Source organism: Talpa occidentalis, unplaced genomic scaffold (assembly GCF_014898055.3).
Source record: "Talpa occidentalis isolate TD23 unplaced genomic scaffold, MPIMG_talOcc4v2.1 talOcc4.6, whole genome shotgun sequence".
Classification (NCBI taxonomy): domain Eukaryota; kingdom Metazoa; phylum Chordata; class Mammalia; order Eulipotyphla; family Talpidae; genus Talpa; species Talpa occidentalis.
Window position 1 is genome coordinate 28488150 of NW_023604972.1, and position 15595 is coordinate 28503744.

Genomic DNA, 15595 nt, shown 5'->3' on the forward strand with positions numbered 1-15595 from the left:
GTCGAGAACAAATCTTAATGCATGTATTCACCCTTCTTCAAAGTAGCCTTACAATTTTTTTCATTGCCTTGTGGCTTAAATAAACTCTGAATTTCAAAAAGTATTCCATTTGTCACAAGAGGATGTTTACCACAGACTGAGAAATGCCCAAGTTGATCACACTTTCTTCTCTGTAACAGTAGAATCACTGAAACAGTTTCATTCTAGGACCTCTCCCTAATTCTACTTCCTCTCCACTTCTGTGGCAGGAACTGTGCTCTCAGAGATCATTGCCTTTCCACATCATACGATCTCTTCCTGGGCACCATCTTTTTCTCTTGAATTATCTGGCATCTCTTTCACATTTGACTGTGGACATCCCTTTTCTTAGGTGCTAATATCTAATTTGTCTCTTGCATTACCCATTTCCCTCTTCTTCAAGAGCCAGATTTTAGATATCTCTTTGACCTCCTGATAGATCTCGTACACATAGGCTAATGACTCTCAGGACCTTTTCTCATCCAAACTCTGACTTCTCCAGTTGCCTCCGAGACATTTTCCATCAAGCTATTGTCCTCTCAAAGTAAAAGCAGTCTACACGACCTTAGCCTCTACAGGCCCTAGTCACTCATTTCTTTCCTAACATAATTGTATTCATCGTAACACACTTCTCATCCTTTTTTCCAGCATAATCTGTTGGTACTGACTTCAACATTGAAGAGTCTGAACACTTCATCACCTCCATTGTTACCACCTTGTCTACCTTCCATCATCTTTCAACTGTATTATTATAAAAATAAGCCAAAGGAATTCTTCCAAATGGCAAATCAGATGTTACTGCTCTGATAAAACCCTCCAGACTTCAAAGTTCCTACAACAACCTTCAAGCTCCTACATACTTGTGCTCCTTTAAATTCTGTGTTTTCACCTATCACTGTCTTTCTTACCTAACCTACTCCAGCAAATACTGGCCTTCTTATTCGTTTTAGAGCAAAATTGTCCAACAGAATTTTCCATGATGATGGACATGTTCTACATCTGCACTGTCCAATATACTGGTCATTAGATACTTGAAATGAGGCAAGTATAAACTGAGGACCTGAATCTTTTGTTGCATTTAAGTTTAATCAATTAGAATTCAAATAGTCGCATATGGCTAGGGTTTTAGACGTAACAGTTCTAGAGCACATCAGTTGTCCTCCTGCTTCAAGGCAATTTGCACTTGCTGCTTCCCTCTGCCTGAAAAAATGAAATATAATCTGTTTTTTTTTTATCAAGAGATCAGTACCCTCACTTTCTAGAATCTTTGTTTAAATGTCACCTCAGGAAAGACCAACCTGTTTACAGTTGCAATCTCCTCCCTAACTCTTAACACTCACTGTGTTCTTTCCCTGCCTTTGTTCTTCCATAATGCCTACACCTTCTAAATTTTACTAATTTACTCACATGTTTTGTCATTCTTCTCATCTTCCTCTCACTAAAATGTAAACTCCAGAGGGCAGAAATTTCTGTCTTGTTTGGCTCACCACAACACTGCTAGGCTCAATAAGTAATTGTTGCTCTAGAAGTTGTTCAATAAGTAATGACTGACTGAAAACCACCACTGACTGAAAACCATTCTCCAGACACCAGTTTTTTGGACTCTTCTTAAAACCTCCTGTTTAGTGTAGAATTAACAATGAATCAAATATATCTTTTATTCAGCCTTTATTAAAGTTGAATCAAAACCAGAAACCACATTTCTGATTAGGTGTGCAAGTGAGAGCATGCAAGTGTTTTTAACAGTTTTCTTTCTTGTGTGTGTGTTTGTGTGTGTGTGTGTGCACGTGCATAGTTAAGGAAGGATGAGAAAATATATATTGCTATCAAAATATAGGTTACATCTTAATTTATTTTGTGTCTTTTCATCTTAGTTTGACTTTTTGACAATTGCGTAGATCTTTTCCATAATACTGAAAGGTTGTTTTATCAGTTCCAAGGACTTTTGACTTGAAACCTTAAGATGAGGAATATTCATTGTTAAAATGTAGGTTGTAGGAAACTGCTTGTTCATTGAAAGCTGTAATTATGTTTGCTATGAAAGTTTGATTTCACTGCTTGTGAGTACATTGATTTAATTCTAGTTAACTCAAACAAAAATAAAAGGTCATGGATACTCCTCTAGAAATAGGAGCAAGATTTAAGTTATCCCTCTTGAAAAAAGTTAGGTCAAAGATTTATTTTTTTATTTTTTATTTTTTTTATCTTAACCATAATCTTTTTTTTTTTAAATAATAAATTTTATTTTTATATTCCCCCATACAATTGCAAACGCCCCATTCTGACCCCCAATCCTTCCCCTCCCGCCCCCCACCCCCCAAAAAGTGTCTCTGGTTCATAGTTTTTTGTTGATTTTGATTTTCACTTTCTTATATTCATTTTCCTGGTCCCTTATTTAAGTTTTCTAGATTTAAACAGATTAATTCTAAAATGCAACACAGATATTTGATTTTTCTCCGCGTTAGCCAGTATTTGCATTAATAGTTAGATCCTATTTAGTTTTTCTTCTAAACTTTTCTAATATTATTTCTTTCTTATCCATTTCCATCTCCTTTGCCTTAATCTAACCATCACTGCCATCTCATGCACAGTCTGTTACATAGTGTCCTTTATAAGTTGTCAGAGATAATAAATTCTTTCTATCTCAAAGCCTTTGTTTATGTTTATTTGTTGGTTTGTTTTTAATCATTACAACATCTGGCAATCTCTTGGACCCTATGGAAAAGTAGCTCTTGCTTGAGTTTTTAAAAATGTATTTACTTTAAAAATTCCAAGAAACTTTCTATTTTGGTATTCTAGTGTAGTTTTATTTAATTTAAGTGTTTATTAAATTGTATTTTTTTTTAATAAGGCAGTAATCCTTTACAATACTCTATGATTTAAAGGTGTAGCTTCATACCTTTTCAGATACATGTTACCACACCACAAGCGCCACCAAACCCCCATAGTCTTCTACCGTGTCCACTGGGCCCGCTCCCCTCTTTGTTTTTGTTAAGATTTTATTTATTTATTTAGTTTTGCTTAGAAGAACTGGGGTACAGGCCAGAGGTGCGGGGGTGGGGGACGGTGAGATGATTCACCAGAGACAGAATAAGGAGCAGAATAGGCAGATCTACTGAAACACACTGCTGAGAGGAACAGCAGGCGAGACAGGAGAGGTCTGCTGTGCCACATGGTAGCTCCCTGGCTGGGGACGGAACTCCTGCTGCAGTGGCTGATGATAGCTTCATAGTGCTGAAACTTTGACCCCTGCACCCACAGGGAGGCCCAGCCCCTCCCCTCTTTGTTCCCTACCTTCCACCCTCCCCTCTGGTAGCCTCAATTCTACAGTTAGATTTTAAGTGTTATGTTTTGGTTTAGTATTGTTTAGTATTGTTTTTTGTATTCCTCATAGGAATGAAATCATCTGGTTTTTGTCTTCCTCCTTCTGACTTATTTCATTTAGCATAATCTCCAGTTCTATCCATGTTGTCACAAATGACAAAATTTCATCTTTTTCGTAGCTGAAAGGATTCGCATATGTATACCACATCTTCCACATATCTGTCAGAGGACACTTAGGTTGTTCCAATCATTTGGCTATAGTAAATAGTGCTGCAATAAATATAGGAGTGCATATGTCCCTTTGAGTTAGAGCTTGTGCATTCTTTGAGTAGATAACTGGGAGTGGAATGCTGGATCACTTGGTAGGTCTATTTGTAATATTTTGAGAAAGCTTTTCTTTAGCGGGTATTCCAGTCTACATTCTCGCCGACAGTGTGCAAGAGTTCCTTTTTCTCCACATGCTCACTAACACTTGTTTATTCTGGTCTTTTTGATATGGGCTATTCTCACAGGTATCACATACTATCTCATTGTGTTTTGATTTGCATTCTCCTAATTTGCATTTTTTCAGGTGTTTTGTTGGCCATCTTTATCTCTTCTTTGAAGATGTGTCTATTTAACTCTTCTGTTCTTTTTTTGATTAGGTGCTTTGTTTTCTTTCTGTTAGGTTTGAGTTTTTGTAAATCTCAGATATTAGCCCATTGGAAGATGTATAATGCACAAATATCTTTATCCATTCAGTAGGGGGTCTTCATTTTAATTTTTTTTTAAAGATTATTTTATTTTTTTTTTTTTTTTTTTTTTTTTTTATAGAGGCATGTTTTCTTTCTTTCTTTCTTTATTTGTTTGTTTGTTTGTTTGTTTATACATGCACTGGGTACAGTCAGAAGTGCGGGAGGGTGAGAGAATTCACCAGAGCCAGAGCGGGGAGCAGAGCAGGCAGAAGGACCGAAGTACACTGCTGAGGGGAGCAGCGGGCGGCAGGAGAGGTCTGCGCGCCATGCGGGACCCTCCTCCGGTGGCCGGGAAGCAGCCGGGGATCGAACCGGCGCCGCAGAGGCCGCGGGCAGCTTCGCAACCCAGCGCTCAACCGCTGCGCCACCGGGGAGGCCCAAGATTATTTTATTTATACATGCACTGGGTACAGTCAGAAGCTTGGGAGGGTGAGAGAATTCACCAGAGCCAGAGTGGGGAGCAGAACAGGCAGAAGGACCGAAGTACACTGCTGAGGGGAGCAGCGGGCAGCAGGAGAGGTCTGCGCACCATGTGGGACCCTCCTCCGGTGGCCGGGGAGCAGCCAGGGATCGAACCGGCACTGCAGAGGCTGCGGGCAGCTTCGCAACCCAGCGCTCAACCACTGCGCCACCGGGGAGGCCCCTGTCTTTTCATTTTAATGGTAGTTTTTTTCATTGTGCAAAAGCTTTTTAGTTTGAAGTAGTTCCATTTGTTTATTTTTAAATTTGCTTCCCTTGTCTTTGGGAGCTGAAGCCCCAAACACATCTCTGAAGCCAATGTCTCAGTGTTTTGCCTATGTTTTCTTCTGTGCATTTTATGGTTTCAACTCTTACAACCAAGTCTTTAAATCATTTTTGAGTTATTTTTTGTGCATAATGTGAGGTAGTGGTCTCATTTCATTTTTTTGCATGTGGCTGTCTAATTTTACCAACATCATTTGTTGAAGAGACTTTCCTTTCTCCATAGTATACTTTTGGATCCTTAATTTTAAATTAACTATCCATATAATTGTGGACTTATATGTGCTCTCAATTCTGTTGCACTGGTATGTACATTTATTGTTATTCCAGTGTGATACTGTTTTGATCACTATAGCCTTATAGTATAGTTTGAAGTCTAGGTGTATGATACTTCTGTTCTTTTATTTTGGTCAAGATTGCTTTAGCTATTTTTGGGTCATTTGTGGCTTCATATAAATTTCAGTAATGTTTCCTCTATTCCTTGAAGAATGCAAATGAAACTTTGATCTAGGTTGCATAATTCTGTATAGTTCTTTAATCCATGAGCAGAGAATATCTTTCCATATTTTTGTGTCTTCTGTTTAACAATGTCTTATAACTTTCCTTGCACAGGTTTTTACCACCTTTGTTAAGTTTATTCCTAGATATTTGATTGTTTTTGATGAGATTGTAAATTGTTTTCTTTATTTCTTATTCTTTTATTCTTTGCATGTAAGAACACAGCATATTTTTGTATATTGATTTTGTAGCTTCAAAAAAAAGGAAGTGTTCTTGGAGAAACAAATCATAAAAACAATAGCAAGCATTGTTGACTCATTTTCTTTTATTTATTAAATAGATATGAATTATTGCCTTACTTGGCCTTTAAAATTGGATTCCACTGGAAGTTCAGGGACAGGTTGGTGAGAATACATAACTTTCAGAAACTGTTTTCATCATTTATGGTTATTGACAGTGTTAGTGAAAGAGCCATAGAGAATCCCTTCTTGTTCAACAAGAACTGAGCCAATTAGTAAAAGCTTAATATCATTCAACAAATGCTTATGGAACTTCTGATATGTGTAAGATTTGGATTAGACACTGTATATAGTTACAATTTTTGCAGTGTACATTTATTCATTATTTGTTCATTCAACAAATCCTTTTTCAGGCTTATGATTTGCTGGTTTGTGCTATATGTGGGGGTAGAAATGTCAGCATCTTAATGATGAACTTCCAATTGGAGAAGAGGACAATGCATACAAGAAACAACCTGCACAAGAAGCAGGGATGCATATAAAAGCTGGCCCATTTTGGTGGTGGTGGGGCATGAATCATTCATGGCAGGGGATGGAAGTGGGATGAAGTTGACGAGGTGGAGTAGTTGGGACCAGATGGTGAAGGGCCTTGGGTGATGTCTTGGGGTTTGAACTTTATATATATATATATATATATATATATATATATATATATATATATATATAGTCTCACCCTCCTGTGCCTCTGATCTGTACCCTAGTTCTTGCATAAATAAATAAAATCTTAAAATAAATAAATAAAGCTCCATTAATATTAATACATATATATAATATATATAATAATATATAATATATATAAATGTATTAATATTAATATTGTTATATATTGTTATATAAATGTATTAATATTAATGGAGCTTTATTTATTTATTTTAAGATTTTATTTATTTATGCAAGAACTAGGGTACAGATCAGAGGCACAGGAGGGTGAGACAATTCACCAGAGACAGAGTGGGGAACAGAACAGGCAGATGGACCAAAGACACTGCTGAGGGGAACAGTGGGTGAGGCAGGAGAGGTCTGCCACACCATGTGGGTTTCTCCCTGGCCAGCCGGGAATCGAACCTGCGCTACAGAGGACAGCCTCTGCAGTGTGGCGCTCAAACCTCTGCACCACCAGGGAGGCCCTTGAATTTTATTCTTGAGGGAATGGGGAGAAATTGGAAACATGCAGGGAGGGAGGAGACATGCTTGGACTGTATTTTGGAAAAGTTGCTGTAACTGTTGTGTGGTGAGAAAATTATAAACTCTAGAAAGAATGGACAGGGCTGGGCAATAATTTAGGCAAGTGGTTATATAAATTAGCCTCTTGTAAACTCCGCTTGCCATTTAGTAAATAAAATTAAAGACTGAGAATGTTCCTAAAGCTTCATGTAGGAGTATGCAGTTCCAAATGCCCCAAATTTACGATGCAACATCTATATGGTCTTATTGGTTAACTCTGTAGAAGGGTGAAATGACCCTTTATGTAGAACTGGATTCTGATTACCTAATTATTTTCATAAAGATGTTAACATGAGAAGATAAATTAACCCTCTTTCAATGTTAGCAAGGTCAACTCTGGGCTGTAACTCTCCACCCTCTAAGATACTTTTGTTTCTGTTCAGAGTCTTATGGATTAGGGAGTTAACTTGGATCAGATCTTTGAGATTTACTGTTTTTTAAAATGTATTCTATATAATCACAATAGAAAATGGTAAAAACTTACTATCCCTTTTCTAATCCCATCCCTAAGATAGGATTAGCTTACATTTCTTAAAGTAAAATAATAGGCACTGAGACATTATATCTGGCAACTTTGGAGTATTTGACATATGAGAGGAGATGGTAGGCAGGGCTGGTGTGCTTCTTCTTGCATTACATTCCTCTTGTGCAGTAGGAATCTGCACTAATGAGTGAAAACAGCATATTAATTATCAACACATAAAAAGATCTTAGAGGTATCTCTTCTGTTTTAATCTTTGTGGTTGAAATAGAGGCTGCTTCTATGTCAAAATATGATGCTTAGTACAAAAGCTTGTTGTAAGTTGCTATGGTGTGTCCAAACAGACTCCCTGGCCACCTTCACCTCTCCCCCTTAGTCAACATGTTTCCACATTCTTGGCAATTCAATCATATTAGTAAAGTATGGAGAATATTTTTTCTCCACCAGGGCTATTATCTTTTTACTTAGCAGACTATGTTGAAGTAGTGAACGGAACCCCACATCTTAGTGTCTCATCATAACAGAGATTTACTTCACATACATGCGAGATCCAATGGCAGCCATTGACTGAGGTTGAGCTTCCTTCATCTGGTGGAACAGCTGTCTCATCATGGGACCTTCAAGGTCTCCATAGGAGGAGAGAAAAAAGCTCACACTGCTCTTACAAGATCCACATTATCACCACTCATTGTCCCTTTGACCACAGTTAGTTAGTTGGCTCTAATCTAATTGTAAGGAAGCCTGAGAAAAGTGGGAACACACATAGATATTTAATTTGTGTTATTCTTACTTGCATACTTACTAATAATGATTTTCTAGCTATTAAAATTTGAGGTGATTAAGGCAGGTGATTTTATATTTAACAGAGGAGCTACCAACTTTTAAATTTGATTTCTTTTCATCATTAACACCACTTTAATATTCAAGGAGATTAAGTAATAAAAGAGGCCCAGTAGGAATATTAACTATGGGCCAAGACATTAGAATCCAGTAAAAAAGCCTAAATAGAAGCTTTCATTAATTTGGGGGGGTATATAAAAGCCGATTTTTAATTATACCTAGAATTCCATATCTTGGTTTTGGCAACAACAGTCATGATGTAGACTAAAGGGTTGATTTTGGGAACAGAGAGACTTCTGAAAGGTGCTAATCCATGATACTGCCATTTCCTTAAAGGAGCAGTTGCATCCTGTTATTATTAGGTCAGAAAGAGCCCTTGAAACCTTTCAAAGCACTCTTCATGCCTTTAAACTTTATAACAACCTAAGTAATAGCAGGTGTTATTTTGTATATTCTACAGGTGAGAAAACCAAACCTCAAGAGGGCAAGCTCACCTGCCCAATGTCTTGCCACTAGGAAGGGTGGAACTTGGGTTTGAGATGAGGACTTTTGCTGGCCAAGTCATTTTCTTGTCTCTTACAGAGAAGAAGAAGGTGTTAGGAAAGTCCATTTGCCTGTAGAGTTCATTTTCTGCCATTCTCCCCACCCCCAACATAGATAATTTAAATAGTGGACAAAAAGTAGAAAAGAGAATTTTCATTTGTGAATTTCCATGGCCATCTGCAGGGGCCTGTCAAATGCTGCCCCCTAGACTAGGCTTTGCACCTTTACTCTGACGGTCTCTTTTCCTTGCTCATCTGCAAATTATTTAATTGGTGCATTTGGAATGGTATTCTTGTTGTGTGTATATTTTTTTAAAATAAGATTTTTAAAAAGAATAAAAAGGTCAGGTAGACCAATTGATGTTGTATTAACATCTGTATTTTAAAGGACTATCATGATGAGTCCTTCTGTACTGTTAATTCTTAACTAATACATAGGAAACATACTTTGTGTTTATTCTTAAGGTGAAAATAACTGTTTTGTACTGAAACTGATGGATTTAAAGAGCTGTTCACTCACCATGACTTACTGATACTTTTTTTTAAAAAATGTTTTCCTTTCTTCTATAGTTCTTTTCTTGACACCTTGTAGTGTTTTTATTTTTTTATTTTTAAAGGTTTATTTATTCATACAAGTGCCGGGGTACAGGCCAGAAATACGGGGCGGGGGCACGTGGGTGAGAGGATTCACCAGAGACAGAGTGGGGAACAGAACAGGCAGACTGACTGAAACACACTGCTGAGGGGAGCAGTGGGTGAGACAGGAGAGGTCTGCAGTGCCATGTGGGTTTCTCCCTGGCAGGCTGGGGATCAAACTTGTGCTGCAGAGGCTGCCAATTGCTTCATAGAGTGGTGCTTAACCCCTTGTGCCACCAAGGATGCCCCTTACTGATACATTTTTATTGATTTAATGATGAGAAGTTTTATGTCTCTCTTACGGGCTGTAGAAGTGATTGAAGGTTAGGATGGGGTAGCAGGTCTGAGAGAACCATGGGTAGGTGTGGATGATCAGACTCTCATGAAGGGAAATGGCTGCTCAGGAGTAAAGGAGGTGAGGGAGATCAAAGAATTGGGGATCATTCAGCAGGACACAAAACTTGTGCAAAGGTAAAGCAGGACAGGGCTGTAGTGGAGTCTCTTGTGGTCAGTCAAGTCCAGGCCCTCTTACCTCCTTGATTTCTCTGTGGTAGTGGACACATTAAGTGTTACTGCGTTCACTGCCTCCCAGATGCTGTGACTCCCAAATCTATCTCCAGATTAAGTCTTTCTCCAGAGCTCCCATACTAGGTGGCCACTGCCTTCCAGACAGCCTCTTGAATGTTCTATAGCTTCTAACCCAACATAAACCAAAAGGACAAGTTGCCCTCTCTTGCTCTTTTAGATCTTTCAATTATGGGATAAAGTCCAGAACGCTTTGTGCAGCAAATGGAGTACTTCATTATTTGGCCTCTGGGCCCTGTACAGATGCTTCCTGACATCTGATGGTTTGAGTTGTGACTTTTGACTTTATGATGGTGTGAATGTGATACTTTATTCAGTAGAAACTGTACTCCAAATTTTGAATTTTGATTTTTTCCCCAGACTAGTGATAATGTGATGATTTCTTATGATGCTGGACAGTGACAATGAGCGGAACTCTCAGTCAGCCACATGATCACGAGGATAAGATAATTTTGCTGTCATGGGCTAATGTAAGTGTTCTGAGTTGAGACCAGACACAGCTAGTCTAGGCTAGCGACAATGTTCAGTAGGTTAGGTGTATTACAGGCATCGATTATTTTAATTGAAGTAACATTGGCTGATGATGTGGTATCAGGTATACACATTATAATTCAACATCTGTATATAGTGCATATGATCATCAGTAAAAGTCTGGTTTCCATTCTCCACCATACAATTGATCCCTTTTACCCAATGTATCCATACTTTTCCATTCCTGTCTCTCTGGTAACCACTGTTTTGCTCTTATAGTCTAAAAGATTGTTTTTGTTTTGCTTCATTTATTTTATTCCTTTATCTCCCACATATGAGTGAAGTCATATGGTATCTTTACTCCATCTGACTTATTTCACTTGAGATAATCATCTCCAGTTCTATTTATGTTGTAGCAAATTGCAAGAGTTCATCTTTTTTTTTTTTAATAGCTGAGTAGTATCCCATTGTGTATAATATATATTGTCTCTATTCATTTGTCATTGGGAATTTAGGTTGTTCCCAAAGCATGGCTATTGAAAATAATGCTGCATTATGCATGGGGATTCGTATATATTTTTTGAATTAGTGTTTTCATATTTTTCAGATAAATACCCTAAGGAGAATAGCTGGATCCTATGGCATTTCTATTGTTTTTTGAGGAGTCTCCATAATGTTTTCCATGATGACTGTGCCAGTTATGTTCCCATCAGTAGGGGGTGAGGGATCCCTTTTCTTTACATTCTCTCCAAATATTGTTTCTTCTTTTTTTTCAAAATAGCCATTCTCACTGCTGTGAGGTGAAATCTCAGATATGTATCCTTGACATATGATGTTTACAATCAGTTTATTTAAGTCATGGAAGATGTATATTCCACTCTCCCCCATAGTGTGCCTTGCTGCTTTTTAGTCCCTGCTGTTCCTGCTCTGGAAATGCCCTTCCTCTTACCCTGGCTCTTGGCCAAAGCATGTTTTGCTTCTTCTGCAGCCCACTGTCCACCTAGAGCACTTAATGAACTGGAAAGTAATTATTTATCCACATGCTTCTCCATCCCATTTCCCTAGCTGGTGGGCTCATTAATAGCAGGAAACTTTTTTTAAATTTAACTTTGTTTCCTGAGCTGCCAGCCCAAGGCCTTATGTATAATAGGAACTTAATGATTTATGAATGAATAAACTTTGAGAGTCTGCACTTTGAAGTAGGACCTCTCCATAATTAGTTCCTATCTTTGCTCTACTTGTCTTGTGTAAATATGTGTTTGTTGTACAATAATATGACCTTGTTGCAACTTGAATATCTTGTGCAAGGCTTTGTGTTAGAGGTTGCAGCATGTTGTGGCATGTCTTGGAAAAGGAACCGCCTGACATTGTCTGTTGTCTCCTGTTATTCAAGTTGTGCAGACCACTCACTTGACAAACACGCCTTTGGGCACCTACTTGGTCCCACGTGCTGAGCGAGGCATAGGAACATGTAGTAATAATACTATAGTAATACTCCTAGCAATCATATACCTCCTCTACTCTGCACCTAAGTTAGCTTGTGAGATCGCTCATATTCTAAGTCTGAGGAAATAGAGGCTCATATTTAAATGAAGGGAGTGCAGACCTTGAGCCAAGGTCTGCCTTACCTCTAAGTCCATTGCTCCTTTCAGTACTGCATACCACCTTAGAGTACCAAGTGCTGAACAACTTCTGTCTGTAAGGTGTGGGACATGCATTATTTTGGTTTAATTCTCCTAAAACTCTGCAAGGTGTATCCCTGTTTTTATGGAGAGGAAATGGATTCAGAGAGGTCAAATGACCTGTGCAGGATCATCTAAAACTGACAAGTGGCTGAGTGCCTGTGGCTTGGGTGACACACAAATCCATGCATCTTTACACCCACACGGCTTGTTTGTTACATGCAGTTGTACCTCTTTAGCGCTAGAATCAGTTAGAGGACTGACCCGTGAGGAAATCGTAAATCTCACCAAGGAGACAATAAAAGCTGAATAATAGTTAAAAGGCCCATCTCTATAACCATCTGAGCCCCTCCTCACCCCCTGATTCCCATATCTGTCTGATTTCATTCTCTCTCAGAAGCTTTCCCTGACTTTCCAAGACAATGGACTTTAGAACAGACCTTGTACTCACCCAGGAGAATAAGACTTCTGATTCCACTGCAGGACAACTGTCCATTCTCCTGTCTCTCCCACTAGTCTGCATGTATTGCTGGGGGATGGAGCATCATTTTTGGTCTCATTCTCAAGTGCAACCTTAACCCAGCAATACCTTCTTACCTGTAATAGTGTTGTCTGTGCACATACTGAACTTAGGTAAAGGACAAGAACCAATAACGCAGGTAAGTTTGGAAGCAAAGAATTTGTATTGTTTTACAAAAGGTCTATTCACCTTATAAAAGGATTTTTGGCAAGGTTCCATTGAGTAGGGAGTCAGGATTCTTGCTGTAAAAAGCAGCCCAGAATCTCATTTCCTTAATACCTCAAAGTATCACGATTATCTAACAGTTCAATGCAAATGTTCACTTAGGAACCTTTCAAATCTGTGGTCCCATCATCCCTATGCCTTTGGGGGCATTTTGCTGGGTTCTCTGCATTTGGCTGATGGGTTGGGACAGAAAGAAGAGAATTACCCAAGAGGTTTCTTCAGGTGGAAGTAGCACACATCAACTCCCATCCCACTGACAGGAACTCAGTGACATCACCACACAAGCTGCTAGGAAGCATAGAAACAAGTGTCCTAGCTGTGTACCCAGGAGGAAAGAGAACTGTGTCTTGGTTATCCCACAGCCGTCTCTGCTCCCGGGAACACTCCTGAGCAGGTGGCCCTTGAACAAAGCGACTCCCTTACCTGCCTGCGATGGGCCTAGGGTAAGGGAATCACACTGATGTCTACTGTTTTGGCTTTTAGACGAACTCATGTGATCAGAATCTAAATATCTGCCTGGAATTCATTGAACAAGTTGCCAAGGTGCAGGGACAGCTTTTTGGGATCCTCACAATAACGGCCCAAGAAGGTGAGTGTGGCCTATGCTTTCCCACCCAGCTTTCCTTTCTGTTCTTTGTGCTTTGTTCTCTGACATAGTGGGTGTGACCAAATTTCTTCTCGCTGACCTGAAATTTTTTTTAGGAGGACGAAATGAGGGCGTGGAAGTAATCAAATCACGCCTTTTGCCTTGGCTGGAAGCATCTTTTACTGCGGCTTCCCTGGGAAAACCTGTTGACAGCAGGGTCCCCTCACTTCAGGTAAGGATGCTAGAGGATCACCTTGACTTTCAGTGCCCTCCCCAGGCTCTGCAAACTGAAACACATGTGAGATGCGGATTTCACTTAGTGAGGGGCTCAACTCTGCTTAGAGAATTGGGATGCAGGAATAAAGATGAGTCTCTGTTTAAAGTAGTATTTGGAATAAAGGATTAGTTTTTCTCTTAAGATAGTCCCATGTTCAAATCTTAATTGTCATTAAGCTTTGTCTACTGACCAGTGGTGACTTCAGTTATTAAAAGGGCCTGGTGTTGATCTCCATCTGGGGCATTGCACACACAAGGCATTAAATAATAACTTTTAAGTGACAATTGAGTCACCTAGACAGTTAGGGTGTGGTGGAGGCCCAGAAGAGAAAGAAATCATCACATGGAAGATGAAAGAGTGACATAAAGTGAATCGGAAATTCCAAGATAAGAAGAACACTTAGTTCTGGTAGACAGAGTGTGGTAATTTGTGGATTTGTGTTGACACTAGTGGCTACCATGGACAGTAGCAGTGTTTTAATAGTCAAAGACTGGACTGGAAAAAGAACGTATGCCCTGCAGGAGGCATTGGCGTCGCTATGTTTGGAAAAGCAAAACATCAGTCACCTGGGTTTTAAATATTCATATGAATTTACAAAAAGTCTTCATAAATTAAAACATTTCAGCAAGCTATTCTAGGCCTGTTCTAGTGGCCCGTATGAGGTAGTGGCTGGAGATGGTTGGAGAGAATTACAGTCTCCTTCTGTTAGGGGGAAAAGGATGTCCCAAAGCAAATTCCATATAGGCTTTGTGGACTCCACCCCCACCCCAGGTCAAAGCCAAAGACACTGGGAACTCCAAATCCCATCACCACCAAAGGGAAGGTGGCTGGGACCTGAGGGTGGGGTTAAGCAGCCAGGTGGATATAAAAGGCAGACACGTGGGCTTTGGGGATCCCCCATTTTTGGCTCTCCACCAGCTCGCAGCGTCCGGCCAGCTCTGAGAGTGACTTTGGGTTTCCAGGTCGTCGGATCGGGTAGGACGCATTAAAGACTTTATTTCCCTATTTTCTCCCTGAGTTGTACATTTTCCTTATTTCCTTTTCTCTTGTAAATAAACCTTGTATTAACCTGTGTGTGTCTGTAGTGGAGTATTCATAAGTCCCTTTAAAGCGCGGGTGAGGACCCACAGCCAGGAACCCATTTAATATCGGGATTGCTCTATAACACTTCTATGGTTCTAGTAGGTTATTCAGCTTTTCATGACTCAGTGTCCTGATTTCTAAATGGGACAATGCTTTGCTGACTTAAGAGAGTCATTGTGAAGATTAAATGTGATAAGCTTGTGAAACAACTTATATAAGGTTTTGTAACCTTAGAGATAAATTGTCACTAAGCAAAACTTTTTCCTCTTTGGATTTTCATATACTTTTTAGATTTTTTTTTTATACATACGGTTTTGTAACTTAACTTATTTATTTATTTTATTATTTATTTATTTTTTTAATTTAAATTTTATTTTTATATTCCCCATACAATTACAACCCCCTTATTTTTACCCCAAGCCCTCCTTTCCCTGCCCCCCACCCCCCATAGAGTGTCTCTTGTTCATAGTTATTTGTTGATTTTGATATTTTCTTTCTTATAGTTATTCATTTTTCTGGTCCCTTATTTAAGTTTTCTAGATTCCTGCTATGAGTGAGACCATCCGGTATTTTTCTTTTTCTTTCTGGCTTATTTTGCTGAGCATGATCCCTTCCAGGGACATCCATGTTGCTGCAAATTGCATGTGTTTATCTTTTTTGAATGCTGAGTAATATTCCATGGTGTATATGTACCACATCTTCTTGATCCAGTCATCTATTTTGGGGCATTTGGGTTGTTTCCAAATCTTAGCACTATTTACCTTTTAGATTTTTACCAGCTGGAGGTGTTATTTTCAACATCAAGATATGTAGGGTGGCATTTCTTTTT

At 39.1% G+C, this 15595-nt stretch overlaps 1 protein-coding gene across 2 annotated transcripts in view; it reads left to right on the forward strand.

Annotated features, from left to right (window-relative positions):
* The window catches only part of SPATA18 (spermatogenesis associated 18), a 40677-nt gene that overhangs the window by 1501 nt on the left and 23581 nt on the right, over positions 1-15595 (forward strand). For both annotated transcript variants that reach the window (XM_037529869.2, XM_037529868.2), the window contains exons 2-3: positions 13304-13409; positions 13523-13638. In XM_037529869.2, coding sequence (XP_037385766.1) covers positions 13304-13409; positions 13523-13638 — 222 coding nt within the window. The remainder of the gene's footprint in view (positions 1-13303; positions 13410-13522; positions 13639-15595) is intronic.